The 18,566-nt window shown below is 39.7% G+C and overlaps 1 protein-coding gene across 2 annotated transcripts; it reads left to right on the forward strand.

The window, feature by feature from the left end:
• The first annotated feature begins 379 nt into the window (after window positions 1-379).
• comp (cartilage oligomeric matrix protein) lies at window positions 380-18,271 on the forward strand. 2 transcript variants are annotated; one of them, XM_086046600.1, is made up of 19 exons: window positions 380-595; window positions 3,981-4,054; window positions 4,805-4,856; window positions 5,875-6,023; window positions 7,009-7,146; window positions 8,688-8,765; window positions 9,107-9,259; window positions 10,817-10,921; window positions 11,419-11,526; window positions 11,792-11,951; window positions 12,063-12,181; window positions 13,020-13,072; window positions 13,145-13,338; window positions 13,404-13,582; window positions 13,886-13,934; window positions 15,006-15,202; window positions 16,536-16,708; window positions 16,809-16,948; window positions 17,584-18,271. In XM_086046600.1, the coding sequence occupies exons 1-19, from the start codon at window positions 475-477 to the stop codon at window positions 17,640-17,642; spliced, it is 2,301 nt and encodes a 766-aa protein (XP_085902726.1). In that variant the 5' UTR covers window positions 380-474; the 3' UTR covers window positions 17,643-18,271. The 2 variants fall into 2 exon arrangements, with proteins under 2 accessions (XP_085902726.1, XP_085902728.1); XM_086046602.1 differs by lacking the exon at window positions 3,981-4,054 and having other exon boundaries at window positions 480-595.
• Window positions 18,272-18,566: the final 295 nt, after the last annotated feature.

The raw sequence follows: 18,566 nt of genomic DNA on the forward strand, positions 1-18,566 counted from the left end.
ACAACACACACACGGTCACACACACATACTCGAAATGCATGCTGAACACACTTGTTTGACTGTGTTCGAGCATATTAAAACCCACAAAAAGCATTTTCATTTCTAGTGGATATTAGTCTTCACTCTGAAAAATTCAAGAAAATGAAAAACATGAAACGATATATTAAAACTTTAACTTACATATCGTCGCTGTTCTGTGAAAAACACTTATCTCCAATTTTTGAAACCCTTAAAATTTTCACATTAATGCGATGTCTGTAACGCGGAAACACCATTCATGAGAACCTGCGCATGATCATTTCTTGGAATTCCTGCAGAGGGGGCTGAGCACTGCAATTGGGGATGAAGGTCTGGGAAGTAGAGGTTGTGTTATTGATGGTTTTTTGTTGTTGATGTATTTCTTTTTTTTTTTTTATGATGGAGGGGTACGATGTATAAAAGCCAAAGCAGGGGGAGGAGATAGTGAGTCTCACTATGAAGCAGGTTTGCAGAAGGGTTGAAGAAGGCAGACAAGAGCGATACACACACTGCATTATGTTTTATTTTCTGGTGCTGACCTGTGTGCTCTGCATAGGACAAGCTGCAGGACAGAGAGGTGAGAGCACACTTTAGATTTACAAGTAGTGGTTGTTTTGGCTTTGGGCACCATTGTAACTGTGAACAAAAAATAATTGGATTGGCATTCAGAAGGGAAAATCACACTGATGACAGTTGAATACAGTCGTATTGGATTTAGAAAAATTGGGGGTGGGAGTCAGTTCTGGAGTCAAACATTTCTTAACTGTCCAGGCAACAGAGTCAAAGTACTGTATATTATTAACAAGTGTCAAACTAAGTACCTTAACTTTAATGTCAAATTATGACCGTATGATCACACTGGAAAAAAAAAAGCTGTGGAGACTCAATTAGCCTTTTGTTATGTCTCATTTGAATAAGGACATAAATGCCGCTGCTTGCTGAAATGAAGTTCTACATGATGTGTCACAGTGGTTCAACCCCTGACATTTTGACATTTAATGTAACATTTTCCTGAAATTTTTGTTGTAATGACAAATTGAACAACACATTTTGAAAAAGGATATGTGTTTTCAGAGAACACTCATAATTACTGTGCCCTGACTTGCAAACATGAGTTAACTTCACTAGGTTATCGAAAATATGCCATCTCAGGGGGCGGCCATTTTGTCATTTCTGTCGACTGAAAATGACATCACAACTACCCAGGGCTCAGGAAATGACCAATCACAGCTCGCCTGCTTTGTAAAGCTGAGCCGTGATTGGTCCTTACCTGAGCCCTGGTAGTTGTGATGTCATTTCCAGTCGACTGAAGTGACAAAATGGCCGCCCCCTGAACATATATTTTATGTTTGGGTCAATTTCCTCTTTAAGACTCGTATTTACTAAGTAACAATCACTTGCATGCTTAAAAATGCAAAGTACTTATTGTTCAGAGTAAAGATTACTTCTTTTATAGATAAGGTCACTTGCAACAATAAGTACACAGCAAAAATTGGAGTGTTAAAATATTGGGGTCAAATGTTTCAGAGTTTATTTCAATCCCAAAAGTGTATTTTTAACACTGTCTGGTTTAAATGGAAGTTGGTGTTGAAGTTATTTGACAGAGTTGATTGATTTAGTTAACCAACACTGCATAGAGTTAATTATAAGATTTGCCCACTCGATTAAAACTGCTCTGCCGCAAAGACTTCTGGGCATGCAAAGTGTTACAGTTAAATGTAGCTGTTCTTTTTTATTAATAATGTTATGTTCATGTTTAATTGTTAAACAACCAAAGACGTGTTAAGTTCACTCTTACATCAGGGTTGTAGTGTTTTCTTTTTTTAGCAATGGGGCACTGTGACTGAATGTGGCAGTGTGTCAGATGAGTTTCTGCCACAAAACTGAGAGATAATTCTCTCCATGTACCTGTCCCTGTCATGTAGTGGTTTCACACTTAGGGTGAAATGAGGATAATCAATTAACCTCAATCTAATTTGTGTAATGGGAGCTCATGCAATTCAAAAAAACCTGAAATATAATCAATTGAAATATTTTCAACACTTGTGTGAAACTAACACTAACACGGTTGTTAAATATATCTCAGCAGTGTTACCACTCTACTCCTATAATCTCTGTAGAGTGTGGAGCTATATAAACCCTGAAAAAGTGTTGAAATTGACTCTGTGGGAATCATTTTAACACTCAACTTTTTGCTGTGTAGCAAACACTCTCATTCAAGCCTGATCTATTCCACACCCGGGTCAGAAGGTGGCGGTAATGGTCGTTGTAAAGGTGAAAAAACCGCCGTTAAACTGTACAAAAAGAGGGGAAACATTCTCCCCCTCTGCTTACAATTGTTGAAGGAGATTTTTTTTTAATTAAGCACAGTGTTATGAGGAGAGGAAAACGTTTTTTGGGTACTTTTAAAACATCCTTTTGAAATATTTTTGAGTATTATTACTCATATTTTGGAATAGTGAAGTGCACTTGTAAGCATATTGGTTCTTGTGGTCTATAAACTGTTATTATAGTTTTAAAGCTGTTTACTGTATTATTTGTACAACATTAAAGCAATGTTTGTAGATGCCATTAAAGGCAATCTTTAAAAAAGTTGAAATGGAAGATAGATAAAAAAACAATTTATATTTTAACTTTCAAATGTGTTATCTTGATTTATTATGTCTGATTGTAATTCATATAGTTTTAGGAAATTGGAACCTGCTTTTCACTTCTTTATATTTTCAACCACTTACCGTAGCTTAATTGATGAAGATGAGTTTGCATGGTTTAAACAATTCAGTTTGCTTTTCCAAGTAAACATCTTGTCAAGTGAAGTAATATGAATTAGATAAATTTGTTATATGAGAGTGTGTAGTAGTACTTATTCATACCCAAGGGTTCATTTGTGAACTCTAGGGTACATTACAAAGTGCACCTTGGAGAACATAACTGGACCCCAACAGTACCCTTGTTTCTGACAATGTATACAGCCGATATATAGAGTCCCTGAAGTTGTATTGATTTACTAAATAGAGTTGCTGCTAACAAGAACTGCCATTCACACTTCTACTATGGGAACAGATTAGGTGGTCAGAGCAGAGGGGATGTTGGGGTCTTTGGGTCAGTAGTCTGTACTGACAGCTGTAACAAATTGTACTGGGAGATGAGCTTCATGTCTTCCACATGCCTGCAGATTTTGTTGTCAGACCAAAAGATTGTTTTTCTGTAAAAACAAAAAAAATTTGGGAAGCAAGAGTCCAACTGTCATCCACATTGCTCGTGCATCACATGAAAGTCATTAATCTGAATTTATTGGGTCACACATTCTGTGGAGGGAACAAGGCAATGTTGCTAGTCAGCACTGGGTCTAAAAAAAAAAAAACCAGCTCCAGAAGAGCTTGTTTTGCAAACAGACAGAAATACAACTTGATAGCTACACTCTGTAAACACTGCAAGCCAACATGTTAGCTTTCAGACAGAGGACACTACCAAAGATATTGTGCTACAGGTACACAAAAATGTAGAAAAAAAACGGCACCTATTTGCTGTTCGAATTGGATAGATGATTCACTTTTTAGTTTCAGTTTAATGTAGCAGCAACATCTGGATGGCCAGTGAATCATCTGCTCCTTGCAGGATTAAAACCTTCAGAAAAACCTTGCATCACGTCTGTATCTGCTGAATCAATCATGCAGCTGCCATCGCGGCATTTCTGTCTGCTCTTTAAAATGTAGTCAATGCGTAGGTGGTGGATTCAAGTAAGACCTGTGGTGCCTCTGGAATGTCAACTATTAAGACTCCTGCTTGGAAATACATGTGCTCCTCACACACAAACACACACACACACACACACACACACACACACACCCCCGCACACGCCCACACACACACACACACATGCACACGCACACAAAATTGTTTTATAGTACATACATCCAACAGATAATAATTAATAATTGTTGCTGTTCTTTCAATTTTAGATGGTGAAATTATAAATCAGATTAAAATGTCAAACCTTGCCCTGTTGGAGATAAAAGAGCTTCTGAAACAAATGGTAATTCACCCTCACACCTGATTAGTATAAGTACTGTGATTTTTAAATACAACTTTTTAAACTTGACATCAGACTCTAATGACTTAATGAAAATGAAGCATTTGTATTGACACAGATGGTAGAAAACACCCAGCAATGTTTTCGTCTGTTAAAGCGGAAATCAACCCAGACAAAATTTTTTCAAGAATATGTTCCCAGCAGGCCCACTAGTTGAAACACGGCATTCTGATTAATATTGCGCTTGTGGAATATGAGTTAAGCAGCAAAAATCCACTCGTTTTTAGCCATCTCAGGGGGCGGCCATTTTGTTATTTCTGTCGACTAAAAAATGACATGACAACTACTCAGGGCTCAGGTAACGAACAATCACGGCTCAGTTTGAGAAAACAGGTCAGCCGTGATTGGTCATTACCTGAGCCCTGAGAAGTTGTGATGTCATTTTCAGTCGACAGAAGTGACAAAATGGCCGCCCACAGAGATGGCTAAAAACGGGTGGATTAACTCTTTTTCCACAAACGCAATATTTATCAGAATGCCTTGGTTCAACTAGTAGGCTTGCATAAAACATAATCTTGAAAAAAATATGTTTGTATTGACTTCCGCTTTAAAAAAGAGAAAAAAAAAAAGATCGACAGTCGATAGTCGACAGTGTGGTTGGTTGGAAAACTTTGAATTGGATTGCACTGATGAAACAAGTTGCACACACCAACCCCACCGCAATAGTAAAAACAAACTATTTGTATTTTACAGATTAAAGAGATGGTTTTCCTCAAGAACACAGTGATGGAGTGCGAAGCCTGTGGTGAGTCACCATTATTAGTATACTGAATACACTACACCGGTGGTTCTCAAACTGAGGTCCACAGACACACCTGGATCATAGCTTGCGGGGTGCGAAATAATTTGAGGTAAATTATTATTATTTAAAATAGTGCATACCTATACATTATATTAAAGCAAAGACAATTAACCATCCAAAATCCCTGATAAAATTGTGACATACCATTGCATACATCTGGCATCCCAGCATAAATAAAGTTGTTTCTGGAGAACAAAACTCCTATTTTTTTAGAATATAGTCCTCATTTTCTTTAGAGAATGAAGTCGGTATTTCCAGAAAAAAAGTGCAATATTACAAGAATGAAGTTATATTTTCTAAATAAATCTGTTTGAACATGACTTTCTTCCCATGTTAAACTTTGACTTAATGGGGAAATCGACCCAAACATATTTTTTTCAAGAATATGTTCTGTGCAAGCCCACTAGTTGAAACAAGGCATTCTGATAAATATTGCGTTTGTGGAATAAGAGTTAATACACTTGTTTCCATGACCAATCACGGCTCAGCTTTAGAAAACAGGCCAGCTTTGATTGGTCTTTCCCTGAGGCCTGGGTAGTTGTGATGTCATTTTCAGTCGACAGCGGTAACAAAATGGCCACCCCTGAGATGACTAAAAAACGGGTACATTTTGCTGCTTAACTCATATTGCACAAACACAATATTTATCACAATGCCGGGTTCCAACTAGTGGGCCTGCCTGCTGGGAACATATTCTTGAAAAAAAAATATGTTTGGGTTGATTTCCCCTTTAAATCTTAATATTCCAAGTATATCTTGGATTACAACTTTTTATCCCTAAAAAAGAAATGACATTTTTTACACCTTGAAATCAGTCACCTGTAAACGTTACAGTGCGTTTTAGATTCATCCTGAAATTTCACCCCAAACTTCTCAAACATTTTGTGTGGAGTGTTTTTATTTTGCGAATGGGCTATTGGGATAAAATCAAAATGAGTCACATGGCCCTATGACACCTCAGGGATGGGAAGGGGGATGCTTCGTCCTTCCTGTGTGCCCAACCCCTGCTACCCTGGCGTAAGGTGTATGGAGACGCCTCGTGGTCCAAGTTGTGGCCCCTGTCCAGAAGGCATGGAGGGTAATGGCACCTACTGCGCTGACGTGGATGAGGTATGCAGGCTTGAGAATGTAAACATACAACAATACAATATATCCTGACCCTGGCTTGACTCCCGATAACACCAGACTTGTTGAAGTAGTTTGCACATGGTACACTACACGGACAAAAGTACACCAATACCTTTGTCCACATACAGCTGGCCATTACACTTAGGTGAAGTGAAATTTAAAATACAGAGTTGTTTCCAATTTGCAGGTATAACAACTTCCATACTTCTAGTAAGACTTCGTCCAAGATGTTTCCATGTGTCTGTGAGATTTTTTTTTTCTCCGTGGTGTTGACAGGCCTAAGGTCAAGTAAATCCCCCGCAACAATCCCAACCCCCAATTTACTGTGAATGCCGGGTTCCCAATGCATTCGGTTGACCCAACATGATGGGTCAGGATTTTGACATGACAAGGGGAAAAAACTACCCTTACTCATAAGTTAAATCTACCAAGAGATGGGTTACCGGGTTATCAGTATACCTTTGGTGAATGATTTTATTACTAACCTTTTTCGAAGAAGAAGAACATTCCCTGGTCAGGGGTCGCCACAGTTAGTTACTCACATAATATTTGGCACAGTTTCATAACAGATGGCCTACCTGAAAGAAGCCACCCATTTTTTAACTGAGGCTTGGAATCACAAATGGTCCAAAGGGCCTTGCCTCGGCACCCAGATTGACAATTCATGTGTCTAAATTCAGCGGTGTTATCTTTTGAGCCATCCAGCCATCACCAGAAAGGGACATTAGTACATGACAAAACTGTCCAAAATAGTGACCAACTTCAGCTCTTCAGCCTGCCCAAATCCAATCTTCAAAAGTAACCATAACTGCTCAAAGTCCACAGCTGGGTGAGGAAAACAACTCAGCATTTTTGAGTGTGTGTAGTGTACTAGCAATCAAATGTTTAAGCTGTCCACATACAGCATTTGTGGATCTTTTCTGTTGTCCTGAAATGTGTACAAGTACTGTATAACTGGCGTCTGCAGTGTTCTGTGATACCGTGCCACATGGGTGTGCGGTGCATCAACACTTCCCCAGGGTTCCGCTGTGGTTTGTGTCCCTCGGGATACATTGGACCTCAGATACACGGCGTCGGCATCGCTTACGCCACTGCCAACAAGCAGGTAAACAACATGACACCATAAAGTCTTCATCAGCTTGTGGTTTGGTGATGATTTGTTGGCAAACATTTACAGTGTTTTACACTGAAATGAAAGGATTTTCTAACAACTTGAGTCTGTATGAGTAAGGCCTAAACTTAGTCTGGGATCTACTAGTTATTAACATCAGTTAGAATATTGTAAAAAAAAAAAAAAGTCATTAATTTCAGTAGTCCATATAGTGTGTTATACAACACAGCATGGGGACCTAGTGGTTTGCACATTGGACTCACAGAGTGGAGTTTGCATGCTCTCCTGGTGCATGCGTGGGTCTTCTGTGTGTACTCAGGATTCCTTCCACATTCCAGAAACATGCATGTTATGTTCATTGAAGGCTCTAGATCAGGGATAGGCAACTTAAATGGTGGAGGCGGGTACCATTTTTCATCAGCGCTACTGGGGGGGCCACATTGGACCACGCACTTCCTAACCAGATGTATAACAAATGCTATTTTAAAGCAGCACTGGGCAAGAATTCGTCCTTAATAAAAATATTTCACAACTCTTTTGATAAAACATTGACTTACAAGTAGTTGAATGGGACTTTTGTCATGCCCCGGTGCCCAGTGCAAAGGGCTCGCTAGCATGAAAATGACCATTCAAGGATGGTACAAAACAAGGACCTAACATTAAGTGCAGGAACTCATGTACATTTTTTCACAAAAATCAACTCACTCATAATTTTACCATTATTGAGGTACTATTTTTGTCCTGCATTTTAATTCAAATCCGCATGAAAATATTAGGCGTACTCATGTAAGACACAGTCTAATCGCAATTAAGACATTTTTGACATCTACTGGTGACTGGTGATATTACAAATTAAAACTACAATTGACCCCTGTAAATTTGCCGTTCAGCACCCACGGATTTGCACATTTGTCTATTTTTAAAAATTTTTTTTTTTCAATATTTTTGCATATTTTGGATTTTTCCCAGTTTTTCCACCAGTTGCCCATTCCTGCTCTAGATTGTCCTTAGGTGTACCCCACCCCTCGCCCAAATTCATATGCTCCAGCTCACCCGGGAGTCTAATGAGACTAAGCAGTAGAGAAAATGGATGAATGGATACAGCTTCATTAATCACATGGCATAATATTTATCAGAAAGGGAATTCCTATCGAATTTCTGGTTTAAAAATCACTTTGATTGTTTGTAACCTAATATTTGGACCTCTTGAGATGGAAAATTTGTGTTTTTTATTATCTGTAAGGTAAGATAATCATAATTATAAAAATATAAAATCATGAAATATTTCTCTGTGTATGATTCAATGAGTTTCACCTTTTAAACTGAACTACTGAAATAATCAAGTTTTCTACGATATGCAAGTTTGTTGAAATACACCTGGATAATTATATTACTTTATGAGAAATAGCATTAAATGTAATAATGATAGCAAAAGAAAATGTATCCCTAAGAGTTTGTGGTTGTTTTGAGTTTTGAATAAATGTAAAATCTTCTGAAATGCAATGTTATTCATTGTGGTTGTTTGTCTTAATAAGGTGTGCAAGGACATCGATGAGTGTGACATCCACACAAATGGCGGCTGTGTGGAGAATTCCATCTGTATGAATACTCCAGTAAGAATTGATTCCGTAAATCCTTGGTCCAAATGAAAAATATCCTTTCTGCACTTGTATCGAGTGCTGTTGGTTTGAAGTAAATAGCATGTAGTCACTGATGCGGTGATGCCTAATACATACTGTACGCCTTAACGTTGTCATCAAGATGAACGTATTATTTGTTGAAAATGTAAGTCCCAATGTATCTTGAGAGTGGTGGCATTAAGAGGTGGATCCAATCACATACCTACCCACTGAAGGCCCAGATAGCAAATGCATTGTTTGCCACTATTAGTTTATAAGAATCGACAAACTAATGGGATTCATACGAATGGCTGATGGGATGCTTCATCTGTCAGGGCTCCTTCAGGTGTGGCCCCTGTCATAGGGGCTATGTGGGTGACCAACGACAGGGTTGTAGGCCTGAGAGAGCGTGCGGGAATGGCCAGCCGAACCCTTGTCACGCCAGCGCAGAGTGCATCATCCATCGAGATGGCAAGATTGAATGTCAAGTGAGTAAATTCCATTTTCTTCTTCTTTTGATACAACACTGTGAGTCATATTTGCACTCAGCAGATGGCCGCACTTAACACTCCATTAGGTACACTTAGGTCAATGTGATGCAACACAAGAGCTGTATCAAAAAGTCTGCATTTGAAGTACACGACATTTCAACTTGTACTTTTACTTAAAGCGGAAGTCAACCCAAACATATTTTTTTCAAGAATATGATCCCAGCAGGCCCACTAGTTGAAACCAGGCATTCTGATAAATTTTGCATTTGTGGAATATAAGTTAAGCAGCAAAATGCACTCGTTTTTAGCCATCTCTGGTGGCGGCCATTTTGTCATTTCTGTCGACTGAAAATGACGTCATAACTGCTCACAACGACCAATCACGGCTGACCTGTTTTCTGAATCTGAGCCGTGATTGGTCGTTGTGAGCAGTTGTGATGTCATTTTCAGTCGACAGAAGACAAAATGGCCGCCCCTTGAGATGGCTAAAAATGAGTGGATTAACACTTTTTCCACAAACGAAAAATTAATCAGAATGCCGTGTTTCAACTAGTGGGCTTGATGGGAACACATTCTTGAAAAAAAATGTTTGGGTTGACTTCCACTTTAAAGACAAAAGTTGAATCAGTACTTCTGCTTTTACCAGTCTTGTTTTCTTCACACAAGTACAGTATTAGTACTTCTATTTAAAGCAGAAGACAACTCAAACATATTTTTTTTCAAGAATATGTTCTATGCAGGCCTGCTAGTTTGATTAATATTGCATTTGTGCAATATGAGTTAAGCAGCACGAGCCATGATTGGTCGTTACCTGAGCCCTGAGCAACTGTGATGTCATTCCACAAAAGCAATATTGATCAGAATGCCTTGTTTAGACTAATGGGGTCTGCGTAGAACATATTCTTGAAAAAAAACATGTTTGGGTTGACTTCCGCTTTAAGTAGAGTAAGTACTTTTGCCCCCTGTTGATCTGTGACCCTATCACACACAAGGTCTCATGGAAATAGATTTGGTAGATTTTGGCTGGTAGCAAACAAACACAACCAAAAAACATAACCTCCTACTGTTGTAAATGGGCTGAGAGAGCTCAACATGGGCAAAAAAGGGTGTCTCTTTCTTCAATTTTGATTGAAGTAACAACAGTGTATCTGGCAGATTTTTTGCTTCACAGTTGACACATTAATTTATTAAGTTTTGGCACCAGATTTTGGTGCATTTGCACAAAAGTATCACAATTTGAGGATGCCAATTAAGATACACTTTGTCTGCGACCATAACTACTCTATGTAAATACCTTTTTAAGACTCTCTCAGTATGATTCAGTTTTGTTTTCACCACTGTAAAGCGCAAATACTGCTAAATGAATACCTCTGCGATTGTGTCAAGGCAAAAAGGTTGAAACATAACTTGTTTTGGCATGTCTTGACTTAAAGTTGTGAACTTGCCACCAGTAAGTATATTGGAAATGGAAGAGCTTGAGTTTCAGTTTCAATCGCCAGTAATGCTGAGCCAGTGAAAATAGTGTGGTCCAGAACATGTTTGACATGCTTACAGTGTGGTGTTGGATGGGCTGGCAATGGTTTCCTGTGCGGACCTGACATCGACATTGATGGTTTCCCAGACGAGAGGTTGGACTGTGCTGAGAGGAACTGTGCCAAGGTGAGTCGCAGGCACTCGGAAATTAATGACATGGGCCCTGGGGCGCAGGCGTTGGATTCACAACTCCTTTATACATAGATATGCTGACATGTACTCAATGTGATGTGCAGGAGAACCCCGCTATTCGCGGGGCTAGGGGCCAGGTCAGCCCGTGAAATCTGTGTATAACTGGGGGAAAAAAGCTTTTGTTTTAAAACCCACAAATCCTCCCAAAAAATGTTGATAAACCTCCAATATGTGTTTTCCATGGAAAACGGGGATTGGCTTCGGCCACGCCCCACAAAAAGCCAACAAATGAAAAAAAAACATATTTCAAAATATCGAAAAATATACTGGAAAAAAATCTGCAAATAGATGCAGCACCGGGTGCCGAACCTCAAGTATTTTAAAGCAGACGTTCTAAAAACATGGAGAGCCAATGAATTCAAACACACACACAAATAATACATCTTTTAATTTTCCTGGTCTTTTTCCTCACCTATTTGTTTGCTTTGCAGGACAATTGTCTCACGGTGCCCAACTCTGGTCAAGAGGATGCTGATCGTGATGGAATTGGAGATGCCTGTGATGACGATGCAGATGGAGATGGGATCCCCAACACACAGGTTCTTATCTTCTTATATATATATATATATATATATATATATATATATATATATATATATATATATATATATATATATATATATATATATATATATATATATATAAATATATATATATATACTACTAACATAATTTTTCTTGGCTGGATGGGGTGGGAGAAATAATATTGTAGTTTTATTACAGTACATGATCCTAGTAAATTACGAAATATGGCTCTTTGCCCACAAGTCAAGATCCTGAAAATTCATAAGTGCTTGCCTACAGGACAACTGCGTGCTGGTGCCCAACGTGGATCAAAGGAACATCGACGAAGATGACTTCGGCGATGCTTGCGACAACTGCCGCGCTGTCAAAAACAATGACCAAAAGGACACCGATGTGGACAAATTTGGTGATGAATGTGATGAAGATATCGACGGGGACGGTTAGTATGCTTCATGTTGAACTTTCTAGACTCACGGTTGCGAACTTAATGTGACATCTTTAAAGAATATGGAATAACACTGTAGATGACTGTTGGCTGCATTTTTGTCAGGAATCCCAAATTACCTGGATAACTGCAAAAGAGCTCCCAATGCTGACCAGATAGATCGTGATGGAGACAAAGTTGGAGACGCCTGTGATAGCTGTCCCTACGTTCCCAACCCAGACCAGGTCAGATGGCTCTTTGGCAGCATTACAACTCATCTGTCTGTTAAGCTGGTGTACATTCATGTCTAATCATTCAGATGTCTTGGCATCAGGGCATTTTAGGCAGTAGAGCACCAGATCGGATGGCTATACCGTGGTGGAAAAAAAGCTTCACATTTTTGCTTTATTTTCAATATGAAAAACACTGTAAATGTTTTGAACACAAAAAGGCTTCAAATGTACAGAAGACAGTGATCAAATGTAGTTTCGGTGTTAGATTCATGCATGTGCCTTTAAGAGGTTGGCTTGTCAGCAAGTCTGAGCAAGTGTCTGTGCGAGACACTCAGTGATAAAGCGCCTCAGCGACTGGAGCTCTCTTTTCCCAAATGCAAGGGGATTACGGTAAGAATACTGCAAAAACTAGGGATGTCAAAACCCCCTTTTTTATTCACTCTTGACTTGACTTTTGACTTGACCACTTTTGTATTCACTTTTGAGTACTCACAGATACCTAGTTCTGATACCACTAGTACTTTTCATGCAGGAAATTTAAACAGCCTGGTGGAAAACCATTATAACAGGGGCGCCCAAGTCTGATCGCCGAGAACCCCTATCCAGCCTGTTTTAGATGTCTCCCTCCTCTAACACACCTGATTCAAATGATCAGCTCATCAGCAACCTTTGCAGAAACCTGATAACAATCCTGATCATTTGAATCAGGTGTGTTGGAGGAGGGAGACGTCTAAACCGGCTGGAAAGGGGCTCTCGAGTACCGGACTTGAGCACCTCTGCATTAGCGCATGGCTAGCTATCCTAAACAGCAGTTTCTGCTGTAAACCTAAAACCACCTCCTGTTTCCCAGCTGGATGCGGACAACGACCTCATCGGAGACCCTTGCGACACTAACAAAGACAGGTAAAGTGAGCTCAAATGACACTTAACGTGACCAACATCCTGCACGTGCCAATCAAAGACCATCTCCCCCAGTGACGGTGACGGACACCAAGACTCTCGAGACAACTGCCCAGCCGTCATCAACAGCTCCCAGCTAGATACCGACAAAGACGGTAAAGGAGACGAGTGTGATGATGACGACGATGACGATGGCATTCCGGACCTGCTGCCTCCGGGTCCTGATAATTGCCGTTTAATCCCAAACCCCCTGCAGGAGGACTCTGACGGTAGGGATTGCTGCAGTTGAATAAATCATTCACATTCACATCTGTTTCCTTTCACATCCTTCCAGGCAATGGCATAGGTAATGTGTGTGAAAGGGATTTCGACAACGACACCATCATTGACACCATCGACGTTTGTCCTGAAAACGCCGAGGTCACGCTCACTGACTTCAGGGAGTATCAGACTGTGGTCTTAGATCCAGAGGGTGACGCGCAGATTGACCCCAATTGGGTGGTGCTGGATCAGGTCAATTGCATTTCATTTCATACTGTTCACAATTTTGTAGGATGCATTAAAGAAATTACATATAAGAGTTAAGATAACTTGAAAAAAATTCTCATAAAATGAGCTTCAGAGGCGTTTAAGCACTTTTACTGTGCAGTTTCCTGTATAAGCACAGTTCTGAGGCTTTACATTTGTCCCGCTAAGAATGAAGTAAATTCTACCAAAATATGACACCATTGTTTCATTTCAATCTGTTCTGTATAATTGGGTGCTGGAAGTCCAACAATGTACTCAATTAACTATTTTTCTTCAATTATTGTGCAGGGCAGAGAGATTGTCCAGACAATGAATAGTGATCCTGGGTTGGCTGTTGGTAAGATTCTTCTTTTTATATTTGCCTGGTCCCATTAGGGGTCGCCACAGCACATCATCTTTTTCCATGTAAGTCTATCAACTGCATCTCCTTCTCTAGCACCATCTACCTTCACGCCTTACATCTATCAACCTTCTCTTAGGTCTTCCTCTAGATTTCTTGCCTGACAGCTGCATCCTCATCATCCTTCCACCAATAATATACTCACTACTTTGGATGTGTCTAAACCATCAAAGTCTGCTCTCTCTAACTTTGTCTCGAAAACACCTAAGCTTTGCTTGAAAACACCTAACCTTTGCTTGAAGCAGGAAGGGGCTTACAGTTGGTCCCAACTCCACCGTTAACTGCTCTGTCACACCTACAGCACACTTCACCACTGTTCTGCTAATTTCACACATCGTGTACTATTCTAAGAGATTTCTCTGCCACTCCTGATTTCCTCATGCGGTATCACAGTTCTTCTCTGGGTACCCTGTTGCTTTATGTAGATGTACAAAGGCACAATGCAGCTCCTTCAGTGGAATGTTATCGTCAATTGAAATGAAAGAATGGATTTAGGTGTTTAAAGCGGAAGTCAACCCAAACATATTTTATTCAAGAATATGTTCCCAGCAGTCCCACTAGTTCAAACACGGCATTCTGATTCATTTTGCGTTTGTGGAATATAAGTTAAGCAGCAAAATGCACTCGTTTTTAGCCATCTCTGGGGCGGCCATTTTGTCTTCTGTCGACTGAAAATCACAGCTGCTCACAACGACCAATCACGACTTCATAGATATGCACTTTATGCACATCTGCATTTAGTCACAGATCCATGCATTTTTTTTCTTACAGATGTAGAAAAATGTAAATAGTAATAATAATAATAATGTATTTTTAAAGCCTTATTTTATACAGTATAACCTTCTTGGTTGACATTAATGTGGGATAAAGGCTAAATCATATCATGGGGCTCCATGGCATTCTTATTCAAATACATTTTGTGCACTATATCTCCCCTCATTGCACATAATAAACAATATGTCAGGGTGGTCTATAGTGAATGGTAAATCATCACTTTTTCCATCGCAGGTTACACTGCTTTTAGTGGTGTCGATTTCGAAGGGACATTTCATGTCAACACAGTGACAGATGACGACTATGCAGGATTTATTTTCGGGTACCAGGACAGCTCCAGTTTCTACGTGGTCATGTGGAAGCAGGTGGAGCAGATCTACTGGCAGGCCAACCCATTCAGAGCTGTTGCAGAACCGGGCATACAACTGAAGGTAATCAGGGGAAGGCCTGACTTTTCATTCAACTGCATTAAGAGAAGACATGGGGTACAAACTGGAGCACAGTGGCCCCTAAATTGAAATTTTGGGGGCGCAAGTAGAAAATGTAGGTGCACACACTGTAAGTCTACTTGCAAAGTAAATATTCACTCCACTAATGTTCATGTATTACTGAGAAATGAGTTGTAGTGTGGAGCAGAAGTTTGTCAGCAACAAAAAATATTCAAGAGTAGTAATTTTTAAAAATCTGCAACTTTATTGGTCACACAGGCGCGAGTAAATTTAATTTCACTGCCTCAAATTTTAGAAGCAAAATGCCACCGTTTAGGGGCAGTCTCGTGCCCATGACTATAGTAAAAGTTATTGGTTGGAAAATATAAACACTTATTCGAGAATTATAGAAATAAAGATTTGCATACTGATATTTATCTATTTCCTACCTTGTAAAATCATTCATATATCCATTTTTTTTTTTTATACCGCTAATCCTGTTCAGGGTCACTGGGAGTTGGAATCTATCTCAGCTGACTTCGGCCAAAAGGCAGATTATACCCCAGACTGGTCGCCAGTTAGTCACAGGTCAAACTGGCATCTCTACCAAACTGGTAGCCCTTCGTATTGATCAGTATGCAAGAAGTAGATCTCAGTTTCAAAAGGTTGGTGACCCCTGCTACACTTAACCAACAGGACATGTTTTCAGAATGTGGGAGGAAAAGTGAGTAAGCCGTAGTTCCTCCTCAGATGCAGGAAGTACATCCTCTACGGCAATTTTGAGGATAGAGTTGATTTTATTTGGGCAGGGAGATTTATAAGATAAATCAATGGAAGCAGCTGACATAACAATCTTGTGCCAGCAAGATGGCACATTTCCTGAGTTGTCGTCTATGGCTCCACAATGCACCAGTTAATGTCTCCCAAAAAAGTTTGTGGATTTGTCAAAGTTCATGAAAAAATGTCCAGAGTAGACTCCCTAATTCTTAGCAAGTCTTCTCTTATGTCAGTAAGTGGCGAAGGGTCACCAAAGACAAACAAAAATGACAAAGACAATACTTGAGAGCACGTAACTGAGGCGGCCATATGCCATCTTGGTTCCATCTAATAATCATGATAATAATTACTTCGGCCACCATCCTCTTTCTCAATGCAATGTTAGGATCTAACATGGCAAGTTTGGAAAATATTGCTACAGTGCTGAGCTGCTATCATAGGACTTCTCTCAAATTCCATCGACAACTTGATGACAATATGGACAAACATTCACAAGTTGCCGACTCGTGAGATGGTACACCAGAGACTCAAACTCACTCTCATTTGTGGATTTGTAAAGGCTGTCAAGTCCAACACAGGGCCTGGTGAGAACCTGAGGAATGCCCTATGGCACACCGGCGACACAAGCGACCAGGTGAAACTGCTGTGGAAAGATGCTCGCAACGTTGGCTGGAAGGACAAGACGTCTTATCGCTGGTTCCTCCAGCACCGACCCGCTGATGGATACATCAGGTAGAGTATTTGCAACAAGTCAAACCAAACAGTCTCTCGCACTTCTACATTCCACTTTTGCACACAGAAAATATCCACTCTTTGATCTTTCGGGGTACAGGGTTCGCTTCTATGAGGGTACTCAGATGGTTGCAGACACAGGTGTCATCATAGACGCAACCATGAGGGGAGGTCGACTTGGAGTTTTCTGCTTCTCCCAGGAGAACATCATCTGGGCCAACCTGCGTTACCGCTGCAATGGTGAGCAACATCTTTTTGTGACTGTGCTTTCTTTCCTCTATTAACCCAGAAGACCATTTGTTTTATTTTAGTTTTTTTCCAAAGGTGTGTGATAGTGTTGAAGTCAGGACTCTCAAGTTCTTGCACCCAAAACCCGCCCAGGTTTTCTGCACTGGTGTACAGTAACGGTGGAACAGAAAAGCGTATTCTCCAAATTGTTTCCAAAAGATGGCCGCATACAATCATCCAAAATTTCTTGTCAACACAAAGAATTAAAATTGAGCTTTGACTCCTTGATTATGTGGCCTATCCAAGTTAGCCTATGAGAAACGCACAAACACCAAAACACTGTGCCACACTTAAGACAAGTGATAAGTAATGTATGAAGCTGTAAATATACAGCTTTGAAGCCAAATGCACATCACTTAACCTTCCATTAATCTTCTCATGCTCTTCTTAACATTACCTGTTGTGCCTGGTCCTTTTGGAATAAGGCAAAAATCTGCTGAACTATGCTCAGGTCTCACATTATGAAGTGTTCTGACCTTTGTCAGTTTTCTATTCTTTATCAAAAAGACAGCTGTTCATTTGGACTGAGAAGGTAGTGTCCATGCAGAAAAAAATATAGTCAGATAATTCTGAATTTCTGTCTGCAGACACTTTACCAGAAGATTTCGACACCTATCGTGCGCAGCATGTTCAACTGGTGGCCTGAAGGAAATGATTCCCAAGCCCTTCAAAGAGCTCCAATAACATTAGCTCCAAAAACATTCTCATCTCAGAGTGATGTAAACTTATAAGATGCCCAGCAGATGAAAACACAAAAGGAAAATTTGACATATTTTTGTTTAGAAGTTACTGACAGTGTTATGTTTTGGTTTAAAATTGTTGCAAATTGCCAATGTACATGCATCAAGGACATGTCATTAATTTTTTTAACAAGATTTGAGAGCTCCAATATACGTATATAACACACACACACACACACATTAATACCGGGTAAAACGTCGCTGCACGTTTCACTTTGACACAGCTGGCATGATTATAGATAAATATTTGATTATGTAACTGTTCTTGCCAGAATGGCAAATGTTGATTTAAATTGGACCACACTCTCCTGTTTGAATTGGAATGGGAGAAGCAAGCTGTTGTGTCCTGCGCATGTGTTAATAAAGCCAAGATGTTACTACGGACAAATTAAGCGACTGAATGTCCATTAACATTATAAATACTTTACTAGAACGGAGAGAAATTGTGGAGCAAAGAGAGGATTTTACATATTTGTTTTGAAAGTATTCACAAAAGTCAATGTCTGTTCATGTGTTTTATATGTTGTGCATTGTATTTCAAATAAAAGTCCCAAAAATAAGTCCAGGGTCCATTTTTGGTACATTTGATAGGGGTCTGGTTTACTCCAGAGAAAAAAAATACTTACTACTGTTAATGTGTATATAGATGTGCTGCTGTATCAAAATGAGTTGTCTGTCCTTGGATATTAGAGTTAAGAAACATTTATTTTATGACTCAAATCCCTTACTCTTTTGCTGTGGCTCAAAATTAATATCAGAAATTGATGGTTTAGTCGCAAACATCCCTAAAAAAAGTGTGCAGCTTCTCTTTCTTAAATGTGGGAGTGAAA

This window comes from Filicampus tigris, chromosome 12 (assembly GCF_054856515.1).
Source record: "Filicampus tigris isolate MCC_2025a chromosome 12, RoL_Ftig_1.0, whole genome shotgun sequence".
NCBI classification, from domain to species: domain Eukaryota; kingdom Metazoa; phylum Chordata; class Actinopteri; order Syngnathiformes; family Syngnathidae; genus Filicampus; species Filicampus tigris.

What these genes read in the sequence shown, in the direction of transcription:
- comp (XM_086046600.1), top strand. Translation starts at nt 475, where the DNA reads ATGAAGCAGGTTTGCAGAAGGGTTGAAGAAGGCAGACAAGAGCGATAC. An exon ending in ATTGGGTGGTGCTGGATCAG is followed by an intron (nt 13,583 to 13,885) that starts GTCAATTGCATT and finishes ATTATTGTGCAG; the next exon opens with GGCAGAGAGATTGTCCAGAC. An exon ending in CCTGCGTTACCGCTGCAATG is followed by an intron (nt 16,949 to 17,583) that starts GTGAGCAACATC and finishes TTCTGTCTGCAG; the next exon opens with ACACTTTACCAGAAGATTTC.